We start from the raw sequence: 20363 nt of genomic DNA, 5'->3' as shown, positions 1-20363 counted from the left end.
CTAGAAAATATAATCTTCCAGAACTTTGTGCTCCATTATTCAAATAATCTTATCCACTACTAAATCTTATCTACTACTTGAAATAGGTGGAGTTTAACTATAGGAAGGATAAATAGTTTCTCCATATAGTCCTTTGGTTGCTGGGATGAACTTGGGCTTTTGGCAGCCAATGGTGCTAAGATAACCTTCAAAACTCCAAAAGATGAACCTAAGTTGACATGTACATCAGATAAATTCCCACCATCTCAAAGATCTAATGCTTAGGGAGAAGGGACAGTTAGAAAGTTGGAGAACCTAGTGAATGGGTGTGACTCCACATGGCTAGTCAAACATAACACCTTCTGTGTAAAGGTCTGGAGGAGCTAGTTTGGAATAGCAAACACTGGATTCATCCACCAAACAAAGAAACAAAGGTGAGCGGGAGAGAGCCCTGGTCAAGGTCTGGGAGGGTGAGGAGTGACTCAGCACAGGGTGTTGTCACTCATAGCAGCTCCTGCCTGGCCACAGCCCTGCCATGGAGACAGTCTACTCGAAGTGTTTTTGTCTTTATCTACTTTGTCTATGGAGTTTGCCTCCCCCACCCCCCCGTTAACTGTTTCTCCAGACAACACTGAACTTTCCTAGGGAGCATTCATATAGGAAAATGTGTCTTGACTTTCACTGACAGACAACTGGGTGATCAGCCCTCAGGACGTGTGTGATCTCAAATAGGCTACTCAATTTTTTCTAGGTCTTTTTCCTTACCTATCAATTGAGAATAAAACCTCTCTTGTAATACTATTGTGAGGTACAGAAATAATTTAGGTAAAGCAAAATGCCCAGAGCCTATATTATTATCTGTAAATGATCATTACATCCGTATTCTTGCCTCAGACATTGGGATAATACCAGGTAACTAGGTAGAGTTCCTATAGCCATTAGGTTACAACTGCAACATGTTTTTTTTTTTCCATTTTATTTATTATAATAATATTGTTCATATTACATTGAATCACATATATCTTTACAGTGTATTACATTTTTTCAGAGGAAATACCATACATATCAGTCAAGACAAAGGCATTACTATCCACATCAGCAGCAGCAAATAGCTTTTTTATTTTCCAGATTATTCTCATTTTTTTCCCAATTTATTTATTTGCATTCATTCACTGTACATCATTACAGCATACAAAATGAGATTTTCCATCTAGAGTACACTGTATCTTGTCTCAATCAAGCACATCAACAAATATGTTATTCTTAGCAAATGATCTTCCATTTCTTGTTTTCTGTATGTTTTGCTTTTTCCCCCCATCCTTGGTTCCCTATCTCTTACCCTCTGCCACCTCCTGTTCTCTTCCCACACTGTCTCTGTTATCTATGTTTGCTTTCTATACCATTTTCCCCCCACATTTTATTGAATCACCAAAGACCCTAATCAATCCGAATACCCTCCTAGCAAACACATGTGACACACACATTTCCATGAGCACAAGTCTAACTTTACACATCCTATAAAGTAGCACCTAACTGGGGCTACATATCCTACTGCAGTCATTGAATAGATATATTTTTTTCCTGAAACTTTTTTTTGTAACTCAATTTACATTCCTTCCCTAAGTATCATTCCAGCACACAAAATGCTATCTCCCATCCAGTACACACTGCATAGTGACTCATGCACATTACAGAAAAAATAAATTTCCAATTCTAGTTCCTAGAATTATTTCCACCCCTCTTTCTGACCCTCTGTCCCTTCCCACCCTCCTCTCACACCACCTCCAGTGTCCAAAATTGTCCTCCATTCCCTTCCCACCCACATTGCATTGATCACACAATTTCCTACATAACCTAACTACTTTCAAAGGTGAGTTCACTCGTTACTACTAAGAAAACCAGTTTTAACTTAAATCAAAGAACCGCCAAGGAACTATGCTTAAAGCCAGGAAACAGGTTAGGATTCTGTTCAAATGGTAGGTGCATGAACCTATCAGTCTCATATACTTTTATCTTCTGTTCTGGTTCAATTTTCCTGATTAAATTCTGGGATATAGTATTCAGCTCCAGACTTGCCCCTATGATTAAGTTAGCTGCTTTCTCAGTTTTTGGACTCTTATTTCCATGTATCTGCGTTTAGTTTAGGACAACTGCAACATGTTTTGAGTTTGCAAAAGTACAGAAAGAAATAGTTTTGGGGCCAGCAGGTGACACAGAGGTTAAGGGAGGCATTGAACTCCCACACGGCCAACTGCCATTTGAGTCCTGGACCTGGTGGCTTACTTTCTCACGTTTTCCCTCTCTCCCTGGTGAGCACACATGCCCTATAACATATTTTTTTAAAAAAACAGTTTACCTCAAGTATGAAATATCCTATTAATATATACGTCAAGGGCTGTTGTGAAGATTAAATGGGTTAATGCCCATGAAATGCTTGGACACAACTTGACATGTAGCCTATATTCAGTTAAGTCTTAGCTGTGATTGGTGATTCTGTTAACCTGTCATAAAAGGGTTTGGGAACAGTTATAACATAGCATAACAAATGGGAATATAGCCATGGAGGTAGCAGTTAGTGCAGGAGCTAGGAGCCTCAGGGTCTAGCACCATTCTGTAGCTAGGGTGTGAGCTTAAGCCTCTTTAGTCCCTAGGCTAGTTCCCTTCTTTGTCCAAGTCTTGACCACAAGTGATTGTTGAAGCACTGAGCGAAGTGCATTAGGTGATACCATTTATGTGAATTAGTTGATATTTAAGTGAGAAATACATGCAAATCATTAATTTTTTTTTTAAAAAAAGTTTATTTCTTCAATGAGTGAGAGATACAGAATGACAAAGAGGGATACAGGAATCCTTAATAGTCTTTTTTAAAAAAGAATTAATTTTATTTACTATTATCATTTTTAAATTTGACCAGAGCAAGACACACACACACATGCACACACACATACACATACACACACACACACACACACACACACACACAGAGAGAGAGAGAGAGAGAGAGAGAGAAAGAAAGAAAGCCACCACATCCAGGACTTGAACTGTAGTCAGCCATGAGGGAGTTCAGTGCCTCAACCACCATGCCACCTGCCAGTACCACCCTAACAGCCTTTTTTTTTTTTTTTTTTTTTTTTAGAGAGAGGTTTTTATAGGGTTCATGCACTGGCAAGAGAGACAGAAAGTCAGAAACCCCCCCCCCCCGCCGTGGGGGGTGGGAATGGCCACACCACAATCCCTTTTCTTCTATGGATTTTGGGCACGCACACACATGTACCCCACATGAGTTTTAAGCCACTGGGTCTGGGACTTAAACCACAGTTTCCTATGTGGGAGTCCAAGAGCATAGCCATCACGGCATCTACTGGTCCCCCACCCTAACAGTTTTAATGTCACGATCTAACCTTACTCTTGGCCAGCCTGGATTATTAGCATGTATGTGCCTGGCATACTCGGGGAGTTCTCTAGATGTGAACCTAGAACCTTCCCAAGTAGGTCAGCCTCACAGAACATCACATTTTACCACTGTGCCACCATTTGGCCCCTAACTTTATAGATTCTCAGCAGTCATTAAAAAAATAGCACATTTACTAACCGAAGATGGCTTTCAATACAATTACTAGTTTATATACAAAATTTGTTTTTCTACAAACAGTGTAATAATAATAAAAAATAATAATAAAAAAGGCTCAGGTTCCCAGGATATCCCACAATAGACATTTCCACTCATAATAAAATTGGACTAGTGTATTAAAGCTTCTCTTCACAATTAAAAGCTTCTCTTCGTACCGAAGACTGTGTGAGTGTCACAGTCTGATTCTCTTGGGAGTGAGGAAAAGAGGGGGAAAAAAGGAGATAACTGTGTGTGTGTGTGTGTGTGTGTGTGTGTGTGTGTAGGTGTGTAGGTGTGGCATCCAGGAGGAGACAGGAGACTTCAAGTAAGAGAAAGGAAAGGATTAGGAAGAAGAAAGCAAGGTAAAAATGGAGGACAGAGGTAATGTATGGTGTTTGGAGAAAAGCAATCCCTTTTACTATGGCAAAAGACAGAGGGAGTGACTATTAGAAATGCATTATAAAAGGCATTGGCTTAGACTGGTATATGTTTAATTTATGCATCCACAATCAAAATGAAAATTTCTTGAGCATAAATAAGGTGTCATTTATGCTATGTTACAGTCCACTCAATATTGTACATGTAATGCATCTTTGTACCTAACAACTGCCTGATGCATGTATTAATAAATGGATTAGCGGCATAATGTTAAATTCTTTATTAGGGACCAGCAGATGGTGTAATGGTTACATTGCTGGACTCCCATGTAGTCAACCATGGTTTGAGTCCTGGACCCTGAGTCTTAAAATTCACATTGCGTACATGTGCTTGTGTGCCCAAAATCCCGAGAGGAGAATGGATCAGTAGAGACTGTGGCATGGCCATCCTGCTTTCTGTCTCTCTCTGTCTCTCTGGTAAGTCCATGTGCCCTATAGCAAAAATCTCTGTAAAACAACAAAACTCCTTGGGACCAGCAGGTGGTGAGGTGGTTAAGGCCCTGGACACTCCTACATGGTTGACCACGGTTTGAGTCCTGAACTTGGTGGCTTGCTTTCTTACTTTCCCTCTCTCTCTGATTAAATTTAAAAATAAATTGAATGAATAAATAAAATTATATAAAATAATTCTTTAAAAAAACCCTCTTTATTAGTCCTAGAAAATCACACTAATTAATTCTTACCATATTTAAAGAAGATATAATGTTGTCTGCCTATGTGTGGCTAATATTTTCATTATTATTCTTCAAGAAATTAATCCAGGTACTAACATATCAATTCATATACTATGATAAATACTGGATCTGCTATTTAAAAAAAATTTTTTTTTAAGGTTTTTGCCTTAGGGTGCATGTGCTTGCTGGGGAGGAAGACAAAGACAGTGAGAGGGAAAGTGAGAAATCACCCCTCAGGGAGGATGGCCATGCTACAATCCTTTCTCCTCCATTCTCCTCCCAGGATCTTGGGCATGCACATACATGTGCCTGGCATGATTTTCAAACCACTGGGTCCAGGACTTGAACTGTGGTTGGCTATATGGAAGTCCAGTGAAGTATGCCATCTGCTAGTACTATTTAAAATTTTAACTCTCCTGGAACTAGCAGTTAGCTCAATGGCTACGCTGCTGAACTCCCATGTAGTCGACCACAGTTTGAGTTCTGGACCCAGTGGCTTAAACTCATGCCGGGTACGTGGGCGTGCCTGCCTAAGATCCTGAGAGGAGAATGGAGGAGAAGGGATTGTGATGTGGCCATTCCCTGGGGGGTGATTTCTCACTTTCTGTCTCTCTATCTCTCTCCGTCTTTCTCGTGAGCGCATGTGCCCTATAGCAAAAACCTCTGCAAAAAATAAAATAAAATAAAATAAAATTTTAACTTTCCTTACATATAATCTTTTTTCCTCTTACCATTTGAGTAATTAATGTGATAGCCCACAGTTTCAAGAACTAGAGGGCTGAAAACACTTTTTAAATTTCTTTTTTTAACTTTATATTATAAAAAAAATCACTTACTAGGGACAGTATTATAATTGACTATTATGTACTTACTATTGTCTAGTTTTAATAGTGAATTCACAGATAATCTTGTTCACCCATTTTCTATTTCCTAGGTTATTTCTAAAGATTATTTTATCATGTTATTTTATCTGTAAATCTCTCAGTATGTACGTTTAAATATGTAATTACTTAATTTATTATTACTATTATAATTTTTAAATTCGACTAGAGGGATACAGTGAGAGTAACAGAAAAGGAAAGTGAGAAAGCAAGCCCAGGTCTGGGACTCAAACTGTGGCTAGCCATTTGGGAGTCCAACGCCTTAACCACCATGCCTTTGAGCACCCAGTGTGTACTTTTAAAAGATAGGGGTTTAAAAATATAAACACAATAAATACCATTGAACACTGGCATGTACTATGGTTTGAATGTGTCCTGCAAAAATTCATGTGCTAAAATTTGGTGAGCCATTATAATGGTGTTGAGAGGGAAGAGAATTAATCTGACTATGATGTTGAAAGGTGAGATATTTGGGAGGTGATTAGGATTGGAAAAGGGCATCAGGGTGGAGTTCCCAGGACTGACTTTATTAGAAGCTATTGTGGTAGGCATTACTACTGTTTGCAAATAACTATTCCCCCCAATTCCATGTACATCTGCTCCATGTGACTATTTCTGGGCCAGGAATTGACACTGAAGCAAAGCAACTGTCAACATTTATTCCAGCAGCTTTATTCACTCAAACCAACCCAAACAGAGCTCCCTGCTGACCTATGGTGAGCATCTTGGACAGCTTGGGCTGCTGTAACAAAATACCATATATTAGATGGCTTAAACATCAGAATTGCTTTTTTCTTCATGGTTTTGGAGACTGGACGTTCGGGATCAGGGTGCCAGCATGGTGGGGCTCTGGTGAGGGCTCTCTTCGTGGCTTAGAGATGGCTGCCTTTTCTCCATGTGCTCACATGGCTACTTTGGTATGTGCAAGGGGAAAGGGCTAAGGAGAGCAGGCTGTCTGGTGTCTCTTCTTGTAAAGGCACTAATCCCATCATGAGGACCTTACCCTCATGACCTCTTGCAAATCTAACTACCTCAAAAGCTCCACCTCCAAGTACTATCACACTGGGAGTCAGGACTAAAACATAAGGCTTTAGGGAGGGCAGATTTCAGCTCATGGCAGTGGGCAGTGGTGTATAAAAAAGTAATAACATAATGCTCACATGTGGGGACTCATTGTTATCACAGCATAACACTACCAGACAGATATACCTGGTAAGTAAATAGCATGGGTTTGCCTGAGTGTGTGTGTTTGTGTGTGTGCCACCACTGCAATCCCTTCTCTACTCTCCTCTAGGAATTTTGGGGACACATGCACTGCACCCATATCTAGCATGATTTTCAAGTGACCGGACCCGGGACTTAAGTTACTAGATCAGCCATGTGGGATCCGCTGCCTTCACCGCCACACCATCTACTGACCCAGTGAATGTTGTGTTTAATTCAGAATAAACAGCAGTACAAACCCTTAGCTTATTACTACTCTAAAAGTTGGTAATAGGGCTGGGATTGAAACTTGATGCCTGCTCTCACTAGAAAAGTGAAATTGCTAGAACATTAAGCTTTCCTCTTGTAGACCTTTATAATCAATTACTTAACTTGTGACAATAACATCACATCATCAAAAACAATTTTTTAAGCTACTTTAATATTGAGTGGTAGATAGTACAATTAGCTGCTTAACCAGCTTTCATAAATACCTAGAATTCAGATGTCTGTTACAATAAGAAACTTGTCTTTGCTTATCTTGAGCCTCCTTTTGTGTAAGGCACAGATGCTAATTGTAAGAAATTCTGCTTGTAGATAGAATCATTTGGATTGTGATCAGACACACATAAAGTGCACAGATTCCAAACCTCTCATTTTCACAAGCCTTCTCTAAGAAAAGAAGTTGCAAGATTTTCACTAAATCTAAGGATCCTTTAGGGTACTATAAAATGGAAAGAACATTTTAAACCATGTGTTAACATAATAGGATGACTCATAGTTGCTACTGTAATTAATGCATGAAACCATTCCTTATCAACAGTTGCTGACATAAGCAAAGCAGTAGCTTATCAGTATAGACAGCAATGATCCCACCTACCTACCACATTCTAAAGACAGGAACATAGTATTCTCATGGAAGAAACCCTACCTGTGTATACATCCGGTGCTTTAATGAAATGCCTGCATACTAGAACTATTTATAGCATATGACTCCAAGGGCAATCCTTCTACAACTCCATTTGAATGGGAAGAAAAAGGCAGTAACTCTAAAGAGGTCAAGAACAATGTTGCTCTTGGAAGGAAGTGCCAGAGGACTGTGGCTTTGGAGTACAACAATGCTGGATTCAGCCTCTAGTAATGCCACTCACTAGCTGTGTGACAGCGGGCAAGCTGCTTACCCTCTCTAAAACCAGCATTCTTATCTATAACATAAAGACAGTCATGCCCACCCCACTGATCTGTTATGAGAAACAAAGCAGTTACCTATCGCGTAGCAGGCTCCCTGAATTGCAATGATTAAGGTTCAATGAGAATTAATGAATAGAACAAAACTTCAGAAAGTTTTATAACTAAGAATTTAATAAAAACATAGACAATACATAATGACACATAACTAACAGTACAAAATCTTTTTGCAAACTATGTAACAGTCACTGTCACAAATATTCTACACAGGTTAGCTTCACACTAACCTTATTCTGAAGGCATTATTATCTTCAATTTATAGGTAATAGTGGCTTAGTGAATTTGAGAAATTTGTCCGAGACCACAAAGGGAGGAGCTAGATCTGAAAAATGGGGCTCACAATCCTTTTTTTTTAAATTTATTTATTGGGGCTGGCAGGTGGTGTGGTGGTTAAGGGTGCTGGACTCCCACATGGCCAACCATGGTTCGAGTTCTGGACTTGGCAGCTTGCTTTCTCACTACTCCCCCCTCCCCCCCTTGCTCTGTCCCTCTCTGGTCAAACTGAAATGGATGAATAAATAAAGTTAAATTAAAAAAAATTCTTTTAACAAAAGCTGCAAATATTTATTTATAATTATTATTTTAAAAATTTGCTACTGGGCACATATGCCCACCAGAGAGACACAGAGAAAGAGAGGGAAAGTGAGAAAGTAAACCACCAGGTCTGGTACTCGAATTGTGGTTGACCATGTGGGAGTCCAGCACCCCAACCAGCATGCACCTGCTGGCCCTGAGCTCACACTCTTAAATCCTTATATAGTTCAGGAAAAGATTTTAGGTTACTGCTTTTGAGGGCAGCCATAACACTATCACGGCTTTCCATGAATGAGGGTATTTCCTTTATTTCCCTGTTGGATTCACAATCTTAGAAGTTGAGATGACATTTGTTCTGTAACTACATTTAAAATTCAACAAGATGGACCAGCTGCAGTGGTGAAAGGGTAACACAACTTTCCACGATGCTGAGGCCACATGGAAGGTCTCAGGTTCACATCCTAAAGTCTCCCTGTGTACTCTGAGCACAGCTTTGTATGCCAGTGATCTTGGCTGGCTGATGCTGGGAATGGATCATGGCATGAAGACTGCTGGATGCTGTCATTCTCTCTTTCTCTCTCTCTCTCTAAAGAAATAAACTTAAACACTGTGTAAATCTAGTGGCCACATAAACAAAGTATGCTTGCTAAGTAATGTCATTTGGGTTAAATCCAACTTCTTTTGAGTTTATGGTGTCATAGTAAAGAAAAACTATGATGAGTAAACTTATGCCTCCATCCATAGGTGAATTATTTTCATAACTAATCACTTCAACACCTGAAAGGCATATGCATATCCAGGCCCACAATGTGTGGCCTCAGTTCATGCCCCCTCACCAGCAGTTGAGTCACCATCAGATTTTCATCAGGAAGCTGTGGGTCAGGAGGCAGGACCTGGCAGTGGGGTATGTACACCTTGTAGATGAATGAGGTGCTATCCTGCCTGTTCTGAGGGCTCTTTAGCTCCAGTTTTTACTTCAACATGAAATGTGCTAGACCAGCAGTTGGTTTGCTGGCTGCAGGCTTATTTGAGGAGAGTCTGACTCACAGGATCTGGTATGCAGCCTCAGAATCTGAGGTTCTTGGCATCTTTCATCACTCCAGGGGACCAGAGTCTGAGCGTCCCAGGTCCTAGCACCTGCCCTGGAGTAAGTCCTGGCTGTTGGAAGCTCAGGGTGCCATGTAGATTCCTTCCCTGTGGGACAGTTTGGAGTTCTGAGCTAGTTTGTAGTATTTAAAGGGGTTTGATAGTATTGTGAATTGAGTAGACTACCTGAGTGACACAGAAGCCATGGACTCCAAATGTTCTAGTCACAATTGTGCCAAGAATATGCTCAAGCCAGCTTTAATTTATCACGCCAGTGGTCATTGTAAATATTCACCAAGGCTGAGTAGTGGCAGGAATGGTAAAAGAATAAGACACAATCTCTGCCTTTAAAGAGCTGGCTACATCTTTTGGAAATAAGATGTGCACAGGGGAATGTTTATATATTACAAAACAGCATGTGATTCGTACTAAATGAGTCAGCCAGAACACAATTCCTGTGGTGATTTAGGGAAATGACCTATATGACCTATGGACAGACTAGAGTACTCCCAACTCTCTAAAACTGGGCAGCAACCTATAGCTAATCCCCACACAAAGGGTCTGTTATTTATTTATTTATTTTGAGAGAGAGTTTTTCTTTTTCTTTTTTTTGGAGAGGTTTTCGCTATAGGGCGTGTGCGCTCGCCAGAAAGACAGAGAGAGACAGAGAGATAGAAAGTGAGAAATCATCCCCCCTGGGGGGGTTGGCCATGCTTCAGTCCCTTCTCCTCCATTCTCCTCTCAGGATCTTGGGCACGCACGCACACGCGCCTGGTGTGAGTTTAAGCCGCCGGGGCCAGGACTTGAACCGCGGTCGACTACATGGGAGTCCAACGACATAGCCATTATGCTAACTGCTGGTCCCCTGAGAGAGAGTTTTATTTATTATTATTTGCTAAAGGGCACACATGCTCTCCAGAGACAGAAAGTGAGAAATCATCCCCCCTGGGGGGGTTGGCCATGCCGTAATCCCTTCTCCATTTTCCTCTCAGGATTTGGACATACATGCACACACACATGCACCCAGTATGAATTTCAAGCCTCCAGATCTGGGACTTGAACCATAGTCAACCACGTGGGAGTCCAATGCCTTAACCACTGTGCTACCTGCTGGCCCCATAAAGGGTCTTTTTATGCAACAAGTTCAGTCACATTTCTCTGGTACAAAGTCCTCTGCAAGGTGTGCTTTTTAAAAACCAATGCTTATGGGAACCAGCAGTTAGCGTAATGGCTATGTCGCTGGACTCCCACGTAGTCGACCGCGATTCGCGTCCCAGACCCGGTGGCTTAAAACTCACGCTGGGTGCGTGTGCATGCGTGCCCAAGATCCCGAGAGGAGAATGGAGGGGAAGGGATTGCGGCGTGACCATCCTCCCTGGGGCGTGATTTCTTGCTTTCTGTCTCTCTGTCTCTCTCTGTCTGTCTGGCGAACGCACGCGCCCTGTAGCAAAAATCTCTCCAAAAAAAAAAATTATTATTATTATTATTATTTTGCCAGAAGGTATGTGTACTTGCCAAAGAGAGAAAGGGACAGAAAAAGTGCCCCTCACCCCTAAGGGGCACACACCACAATCTCTTCTCTATTTCTTCATCATGTCAGAATTCAAGGCTTTCACACACCCCTGCACTTGGCACGTTTTTCAAGCCACTGGGCTCTGAACTTGGACTGTGCTGTCAGTCATGAGAGATCCAGTTCCCTTAACTACTAGGCCACAGGGCCAGTCCATGATGTACTTTTAGTCACTCAGAATCACAGCAAAATGAAATAAAAAATAGGAGACCAATGCCACAAAATAAAGAGGTCTGAAAAACAAGGCTTTCACTATAGTTGAAGGCTTTCAGAGTACCACAGAGTGTGCTCCACTACACAGAGGCTTGTTTTTCTCTGTCATGAGGCACACGCTCTCTGAGAAACTTTAGTAACTGGAAATCTCTGCAAAATGGCCAAGAACTGGTCATTTGTCTCCTGCCACAAGTAGCTTTCTCTAATACTCTGTAAAAAAGGCCCTCGACAGTTTGGGTTTCCACAAAGAAGGAGACAGCAGTACCATGAAGAAGCCTGCTCTCAGTGGTCCGGAAGGAAGCCACCCCCCAGGAAGCCACATTCAGCTAGGCAAATCATGAGTAGGACAGGAAAGAATGTTGATTTTCATCAATATGCAGGTGGTGTGGGATGCTTGGTACCTTTATCGTTGGTATTTTAGCTCTGGGTCCATGATGAGTCATGATATTTGTGCACTCATAGACATGTTTTTGTGGCTGAATAATTAGAAGCAGATAGCTCCCAGGAAGTGGTCTTTTTTTCCCAATACCTGCTTTTCCAATTTTGTATTTACAGACACACAGTGAGAAGGTGTTTTATGTCTCTACTTTCAAGGTGTCCCTTGAAAACCTAGCAAACAACTCTGGTTTTATATGACCAAATTCCCTAAGGAATGACTTTATTGCCATGCAGGAGGGAATTCTAAGAAATTTGGCATATAATACACTTTATGGCAATGCTCAGATCATCACCTTAGGCTGAGCCAATAAAGGTTTAAAATAAAATTTTCCTAGCAATAGTCATTTAATTAGTATTTCTTACTTCATGCCTTGTGCTTCTGCATATGTATCTTTTTTAAGAAAAAGAATTATGTTATTTAACTTTATTTATTTATTTTAATTTGAGCAGAGAGGGAGAGAGAGAGTGTGTGTGTTTGTGTGTGCATGTGTGCATGCATGGGAGAGAGAGAGAAAAAGCAAGCTGCCAGTCCGAGACTTGAACCATGGTTGGCCATGTGTGAGTTCAGTGCCCTCAACCATCACATCACCTGCTGACCCCCCCTTTTTTTATTGCCAGAAAGTGTGTGCACCCACCAGAGATAGGGAGACAAAAAAGGGAGAGGGAGAAAGCACCCTTCAACCCAGAAAGTTGTGGTCATGCTGCAATTCCTTCTCCTTCACTTCTCCATCCTGTTGGGATTTGGGGCACACACACATGCGTGCCTGGCATGTTTTTCAAGCCACTGGAGTTGAGATTTGAAACATGGTCAGCAGCGTGGGATCTGGCTCCCTTAACCATTTGGCCACAGGGACACCGCTTGCATATGTATCTTTTTTTTTTTTTTTTTTTGCATATGTATCTTGACTAGCTACCATAAATGACCTTTTGGGGTCGGCATGATATCCTATATTTTGCAAAAGAGAAAAAACAGGGCTTAAAAGATTTAAGTGACTTGCCCAGCTAATGCCGCTTATAAACAGGAGCTACAGCATGAATTTAGGGCCTGACTCTTTCAAGTAGCTTAGGCTACTTGAAAAGATTATTAAGCGAGTCAAGAAATTTCTTGGGAAAAACAGTAGAATGATCATGACCTGTCAGTTTTTCATAGATAGAATTATAAAAATCCTCTCACACTTATTCCCTGAGATGTATGTTAATACATTTTTCAAGGAGCTAGCTAAGCACTATGCAGCAGAAGCCAGATCCCACAAGGCCAACTAGGGTTTGAGTCCTGGCCTGGTGGCCTGAAAAACACACTAGGTATGAGTGCATGCCCAGGATCCTGATGGACTGGAGAATTGTAGGAAAAAGGACTGTAGAATGACCAGGCCCCATTGGGAGTTGCTTTCTTCTCTTACCATGCACAAGCGCTGCACCCTCTGGCATTAAAAAAAAAAAAAAAATCCACTTTCTCTTTGTCACGGGGTACTCTTTTTGTTTCTTTTAATAAGTCATTCCTCTTTTATCTTATATGAACAAGTAGACCTCAAAAAATCAAGAAAACGCACATATTTTGTTATTTCATATTACTGTTAGAAGAAATTTCTGTTTTCCTTGCATACTATTTATATATTGTGTATATGGAGTAACTAAAAAGATGCCGGGCCTCACCTAGATTTAGTTGTTTGCCACTTAAAGCTGTGTGACTTTGGGGAAGAAGCAAGCCTTTTATTTTTGTTTAGCATAATGTCAGAAAATTTTTGAGAATTTCTGAAATACTAAAAACTGAAGTACCATGTAAATATTAAAGTGCTATATAGATGTAAGTTATCTTTTAATTATTGCCCAGAGTTAACAGATAATGAAAGGATGCTCATTCACCTGAAGCAAAGGGTTGACTGGACTTAACTACATAATCAATTAAAAGAGGAGCTGGTCATTTGAGAATGTGGGAGAGCTTGAGGGAACACATAGGAACCTGAAAAAAAAGATGATGAGTATAAGGATACGTTTGCTAATCTCAGAAATGGTAGTCTTGCTTTAACAAATGGTTGTAACCAATGAAGCCCAATGATCCTGAAGGTTTCCTTTAGAAATGCCACAAAGACATAGGAGACATGCTTATCCAAACTGTCCGTGACAAAAAAATTAAAAAACTAAAAAAAAAAAATAATAAAAAGGAGCGTGCAGTTTATATTAAAGTTAAGAAAATTAGGCCTGCTATGTGGCCTGGTGGTTAAGGCAGCAGGAACCCACATGGCCAACTACACAGTTCAAACCCCAGATTTGGTGGTTTGAGAAACATGCTGGGTGGATGTGTGTGCATGCCCAAATCCCTAGAAAGGAGAGATGGAGAAGGGACTGCAGAGTGAACATTCCTCCTATGGGCTGCTTTCTAGCATGCCCAATCTCTCTAGTGAGGGCATGTGCCTTCTAGTCAACCAAAAACAAAAAGATGAAAAAATAATCATGATTTGAGAAGATATTTAATTGGCATGTTGGGGATTTATGAGAGACATTTTCATGTGATAATTGGACTTACTCAAAGGATTTGAGACGTGAGGGGGCATCCAGGATGATTGCAAAGCAGTACAGCTAATGGTTAAAAGGTTTGGTAGAGCCAGGCTACCGCAGTTCAAGACACAGCCCTGCTGTCTGTTAGCTGTATATTTATGGGCTGGTTGTTAGCCTTCTCGTTCCTTTGTTTCCTCACCCATTTTATAAAGTTGTTTTAGAAATTAAATGAGTCAAAAGGCTTTGAATGGTGCTTGACTCACAGCGTTATATAAGGTTTAATATGGGATGTGGCTGTGGGCTACCTGAGGGAGTGGCCCTATTATCAACAGAAACTACAGTAGCATATGTCCAAACCTCCATCCTTATCAATTTTCTCCCCAGATGAACTTTGTCGCTCCTACACGCTATGTGGAACCTACAGTAGTTCTTTTGCCTTAGGTTGGGGTTTTCTTCCTTTGCCCCACTTTAGGGGTTTGACACAGCTTTTGGACCGTCTACATTTTCCTGACCTCTCTCTTGCCCCTGGATACCTCATCCATTATCCTCTGCTTAGGGGTCTGTATCCAAAGGTCAGCTCTCTCCTGGCTCCATGCCCAGGGCCCTGTTCCTGGAGACTTAGGGGGAGTGAGGGTGCAGGCTGCCCTCTGGAACAACACAGGGGGGAATGAGTACTTACAGGAAGCAGAAGATTTTTGATCTTTGATTTTTCAGATATGCTGGAGTCACACAGCGAACGTCACAATTGATCGAGAGTGTTGGGCTGTAATTGAGCCAGGAGTCGAGCTGGAAATGCCTATTATATTAGAGTCATTCATGCAGAGGCAACTGGTGAAGCTATCATTCAGAAAGACCCTGGAGAGGAAAGCAAAGGGTAGAGGGTAAATTCTTACAGAATATTTACAGTGAAGGAGAGGCAATAGCAAACAAAACAGAATGGTAAGTATTAAGAGAGGAACCAAAATAGTATCAGGGAGTAAAGAGAAAGTGATGACTAAGAAAAGGTCGCGAAATTTGTCTATTAAGTTACAGGAAACGTTGAGCGTTCTGTCTCAGTAGAGTGGGTAAAACCAGAAGAACATGGTGGTCCTCATATTAACCTGGCAGAGAAAGAAAGAGGGAAGGGAGGGTCAGCCTCTGAGACCTCATCGTTCAGGGACTTACAAACCTCGGTCCTAGGCCTGGGCCTACCCCCAGGGCAGCTGTGCGAGGCAGGGCTTCCCCGAGGCTGGCGCGCTCTTTCGCGCTGAGCCCCTTCTCCGCCCCCGCACCGGGCAGACCGAGCGGGAGCCAGGGTAGTTGGGGGTGTGTGGACCCGGCCGCCAAGTGACAAGCTGGGAAGGCGGGCTCCAGGGCCTTGTCCGCTGCCACCTGCGGCCCCTGAAGATGCAGCGTGCTCCCAGTAGCCAGCTCTGGCCTCGCGTTATGTGCTCTGAGAACACTGTGAGCTTTCCACACACCCACCCCGGCGGCCGTCCTTTCCCAGTGCACACGCGTCACCGCGTCTGGGGACCGGAGACCCAGCAAACCAGGAGGTTCTCTCCTTCAGCGACCCCAGCTCACCTGGCCCCCACGCCTCAGTGGCGGACCTCCGGCCGAGCGAGGGCGCTGTGGGACGCCGAGGGTGCTGTGGGCGACGCCGGCCACGCCTGGCGGGGTCTCGGAAGTGACGCACAGCACGCGCCCGACAGCGGAAGTTCCGCCCTCCAGACAGCGGAAATCAGGTCCCGCGGCTGGCGTGCGTGTCTCCGCGTGCACCCGTCAGCATGGCGCACTACAACTTTAAGAAGATCACGGTGGTGCCATCCGCCAAGGTAGTTGGCTGGGGCGGGAGGCCGCGGAGCAGCGGGTGGGAGTCGCCCTCTGCCCAGCCCTGCGCTGTGGGGCCTTACTTGCTAGGCCGCTTGCCCCCGAAAGCGGGATCGCCCCAGGGACCCGGGCACCTCGAAACCAGGCCACGTCAGAGAATGGGGTCTCTCGAGGCTAGGGTCCCATCGAGAAGGAATAGCATCACTAGAGGGGCCGCTGCCGGCGAGATGGGTGGGGGATCCCCCAAGTGCGGAAGGAAGCCCACCCAGTGGTAAGCCTTTGGGTCTGAGTTGGTTGTAACCCACTGCTCCATTCGCTAAACCTTGGGTCTTGGCTCTCGAGGGTTAACCTGTCTTGGTCTTTAAGTCGTTGTCCTTACTGCTAGGTTTGGGGGACACAGTATTTTTCAGACAGTGGGGTAAATGCGGCCAGGCTGAGTTAGCGTGGCGTCATTCGGTGTAGCGAGAGGGAGTTCCGAAGGTAGAGTATTAGGACTCTAAGGAAGGAGAGTTTTTGTGCAGTGAAGGTAGGATGCAGGTCTTCGGGAAATACTAACTTGTCAGGCGGAGAGGTCGCTAAACCGCACTGGGACAGTTTAATGTCATTGTCTCCTTTCTTTCATTTCAGGTCCCACTGATGGGATGAGCTTGCTTTAGGAAACTTTGTGAAGAACTAGTATTTTACACTCATAACACCCAGAATTGTCTCTTCACTGCTGTCTGTAATTTCTCACTTCTTCACGATCGTTTTGGTACATCACTCATTAGATTGCAGTCTTTGCGAGTGTAGAAATCATGTCTTATTTGTGTTCTTGGCCTTCATGCTTTCTCTCAGCTGGCTTTCAAATTTGTTGAAAGAATTTTTACAGAGTTTTGATTTATCCAGGTTAGAGCTGTTGGATCACTCTGTATAATTGACCTATGTGGAGAACTTTAAAATGTCAGTACAGCATCTGTCGTCTGTTCATTTATGTGAGCTCTGTGTTTCTAGAGCACAGATGATGTACTTATGTCTGGAAGATGGGTGATGATAATCTTGTGCTTGGAGGTTAAAAAAAAAATCACATCAGGAGAATAGAGATTTCATTTCTTCCTCTTCTGTGGGCTGTGTACTGTGGTTATGAAAAAATTTAAGATATGATAATCTGTCTTTCTGAGAGTAATTTTTTAGAGCGTTGAGTAGAAATACTTATAACCATACTAGAAATGTGAAAATTATTTTAATGGAGGAATATGGAGAGTACAGTTTTCTGGGTGAGTGGAAGTCAGGGGATCCTCATGAAGTAGGTATCTTTTCAGCTTGTCCCAGGAGAGGTGTACTGGGTACAGAGTACACCTGTGTAGGCACAGAGGTACAAGTGTTTGTCCTTGTAGTACTTGATAGACTGCCTTGTGACCACTTGTTCACGTCTCTGACACTGGACCCTGACAACTTTGAAGGACACGAAGTCTTGTTCATTATTTTATCTTCAACGCCTGAGTGGCCCTATCACTTTTTGTAGGATATAATCACTATTATGGAATTAATGAAAATGTTTTGTAATTTTTATATCTCTGGAGACACAGGATTGTGGATGTGTGGGGATATAGTTCTTAATAAAGAGAAGCAGGGATTTATTTGTACTGAGGGGTTCATGCAGAAACTTTATCCTCAAGAAGTCGCCTTACATACTTTCAGGGAATTATAAACGGTGTAGTTTAGATCTAGTCAATGTTTTTGGTACTTTGGAAGTAAAATATATAAAATACATGAAGTTGGAATAAAAGGATTGTTTTTTCTTTTTTCTTTTTTTTTTAATTTATGCTTCAGTTTTCTGATTAAAATGTCAAAGGTTGTTAGATGTTTGAAAGTTAAGATGCCACTCAAGAGGGCCAGCAGGTGGTGTGGTAGCTAAGACTCTGGATCCTGCATAGTTGACTGCACGGTTTGAGTCTTAGACCTGGTGGCTTGAAAAACAAGCTGGACACACGTGAATGAGTGATCACAATCCCAGGAGGAGAATGGAGAAGAGATTGCGTGTGGCTATCCCCGGGGTGGGGGGTACTACTTCGCACTTTTCTTCTTTCTCTGTCTCTGTGTCTCTCTGGGTAGCACACATGACCTATGACAAAAATCTAAAATAAATAAATAAATAGAAAGATAGCATCAAGAAAGTATGGGGTGAAATTAGTTTCAGTAGTCATTTAATAAGTTTTTCTTAAAAGGACAGAAATTATAAAAAACCAAGCTGCATATAAAAGGTTGAAGAAAAGTAAATATTGGTAAATATATAGTGCTGTTAGGTATAAGCATTTAAAGAAGGTTTTAAATAAGTGAATGAAAAGTAGACACTTTTTGTATAATTGTATCTTAATTGTTTTTAATTGCAGGACTTTATTGACCTGACATTATCAAAGACTCAACGAAAGACTCCAACGGTTATTCATAAACATTACCAAATTCATCGCATCAGACATTTTTATATGAGAAAAGTCAAATTTACTCAACAGAATTACCATGACAGACTCTCACAGATTCTAACGGATTTCCCCAAGTTGGATGTAAGTGATTCTGATAGCACATATATGTCAATTTGAGTCTTAAGGGAATCCATGTTTAGCCAGTTTGGTGTGTTTATGTGATAGGGAGGTAGAAAATGACTGCCTAGTCAGTTTCCTCAGTAAGTTAGTGACAAAGCTGTGAACAGAATTTAAGTTTCTTGACTCCTTAGAATTTTTTTTAAGAGAGATTTTTTTTGTTGTAGGGCATGTACACTCACTGGAGAGACAGAGAGACAGAAAGTAAGAAATCACTCCATAAGAGGATTGTCCAATCCACAGTCTCTTCTCAGTTTTCCTCTTGGGATTTTAGACATGCATGCACACGTGTCCAGTTGACTGCTTAGTGTATTTTTTCCCTCTCACCAAACCTGATCTGAAGAGGCTTAGGGCCATCTTCACAGACCTTTTCCAAAAAAGGCTATGCTAATTCTCCGGAATTTCTCTCTCTCTCTCTCTCTCTCTCTCTCTCAAGCGAGTGTATATACTCTATAGCAATGACTTTAAAAAAAAATGGGGAAGGCTAAAAGAAGCAGGTCTGAGGAGGGGATTGTTGAGAATCAAATCTTATATACTCAACGGTCTCTGCATACTCATCACAAGACATGTGTGAAGACATCATAGAAATACCAAATTACCCAAAACTTATGAGAGATGTGACTGGAGATTTAAAACCAAATTATTAAAGTCTGGTTGATGCTTAGAATCTCTTGGAGGTTAGGATGTGAGCATAGAAGGAAGAATTGTATGGGCAGCTCCCACATGGGGCTTGGCTTGAGGATGGTCAGCATGGAAGTTAGAGGAGCGCAGACAGTTGTCTTGGAAACTGTTTGAATAAGATGCTTTAAGAAGGACGAGTGGCCAGCCACCCAGCACTGGTAGCAGATCTAGTAAGACAAGGAATGAGAAATGGCAGTGGGAAGAGTCATCGGTGAGCCTGATGAGCTATTCAGTGGAACAGTGGACCCAGAATTCTGGTGAGATGGGTCCTGATGAGACAGGAAAGAAAAGACGGGGTGTTAAGAGATGATGTTGCAGGTATGAGGAGGTGAGAAGAAAATTATTCTCGTGTTATTTACATAGAAGGAGAAAAAACTGTTGGACCAGAATGATGTATGTGTGTGTTTTGTCTTTTACAGGATATTCATCCATTTTATGCTGATTTGATGAATATTCTCTATGACAAGGATCATTACAAGTTAGCTCTTGGACAGATAAATATTGCCAAAAATTTAGTAGACAAGTAAGGTATTTTCTTACTATCATATCTATTGAGTTATTTGAGTTATTTTCACAAGTGAGAGAAAAACTTAAAATTTTTTTTTTTAAGTGTTGCTAAAGATTATGTGCGGCTCATGAAATATGGTGATTCTCTGTACCGCTGCAAGCAGCTGAAGCGTGCCGCCCTTGGGCGCATGTGCACCATCATCAAGAGGCAGAAGCAGAGTTTGGAATATTTAGAACAAGGTACTTGTACATAAGCAAAATTTATTTTTAAGACTTACTTATTTCCTCCATGAGCAAGAGCGACAGGCACCCCAGCAATCCACCCCCAGTCTCAGCTGGTCTGGATCATGGGTTTGTATATCTGGCACGCCCAGGGAGGTCTTGGCGCTAACCTGCTATCTTTCCTATGTAGGTCCAGCTG

The 20363-nt window shown here is 42.0% G+C and overlaps 1 protein-coding gene and 1 long non-coding RNA gene across 4 annotated transcripts in view; one reads left to right on the top strand and one right to left on the bottom strand.

Annotated features, from left to right (window-relative positions):
- Positions 1-13441: 13441 nt before the first annotated feature.
- LOC102492475 (uncharacterized) lies at positions 13442-16020 on the bottom strand. 3 transcript variants are annotated; one of them, XR_333451.3, is made up of 4 exons: positions 15933-16018; positions 15400-15469; positions 15049-15224; positions 13442-13833 (listed from the first exon to the last, which is right to left on the bottom strand). It is a non-coding gene; the product is annotated as an uncharacterized LOC102492475 (long non-coding RNA). The 3 variants fall into 3 exon arrangements; XR_003550944.1 differs by lacking the exon at positions 15400-15469 and having other exon boundaries at positions 15933-16020; XR_003550945.1 differs by lacking the exons at positions 15400-15469; positions 15933-16018 and adding an exon at positions 15538-15924.
- Positions 16021-16065: 45 nt separating this feature from the next.
- Positions 16066-20363, top strand: part of GTPBP4 (GTP binding protein 4) — a 21151-nt gene continuing 16853 nt past the window's right edge. Inside the window, exons 1-4 of the mRNA XM_014591481.2 lie at positions 16066-16183; positions 18548-18718; positions 19855-19958; positions 20046-20182. Coding sequence (XP_014446967.1) covers positions 16136-16183; positions 18548-18718; positions 19855-19958; positions 20046-20182 — 460 coding nt within the window. The 5' untranslated portion in view covers positions 16066-16135. The remainder of the gene's footprint in view (positions 16184-18547; positions 18719-19854; positions 19959-20045; positions 20183-20363) is intronic.

Source organism: Tupaia chinensis, unplaced genomic scaffold (assembly GCF_000334495.1).
Source record: "Tupaia chinensis unplaced genomic scaffold, TupChi_1.0 Scaffold000052_1, whole genome shotgun sequence".
NCBI classification, from domain to species: Eukaryota; Metazoa; Chordata; class Mammalia; order Scandentia; family Tupaiidae; genus Tupaia; species Tupaia belangeri.
This window is presented reverse-complemented; position numbering and strand designations above follow the sequence as displayed.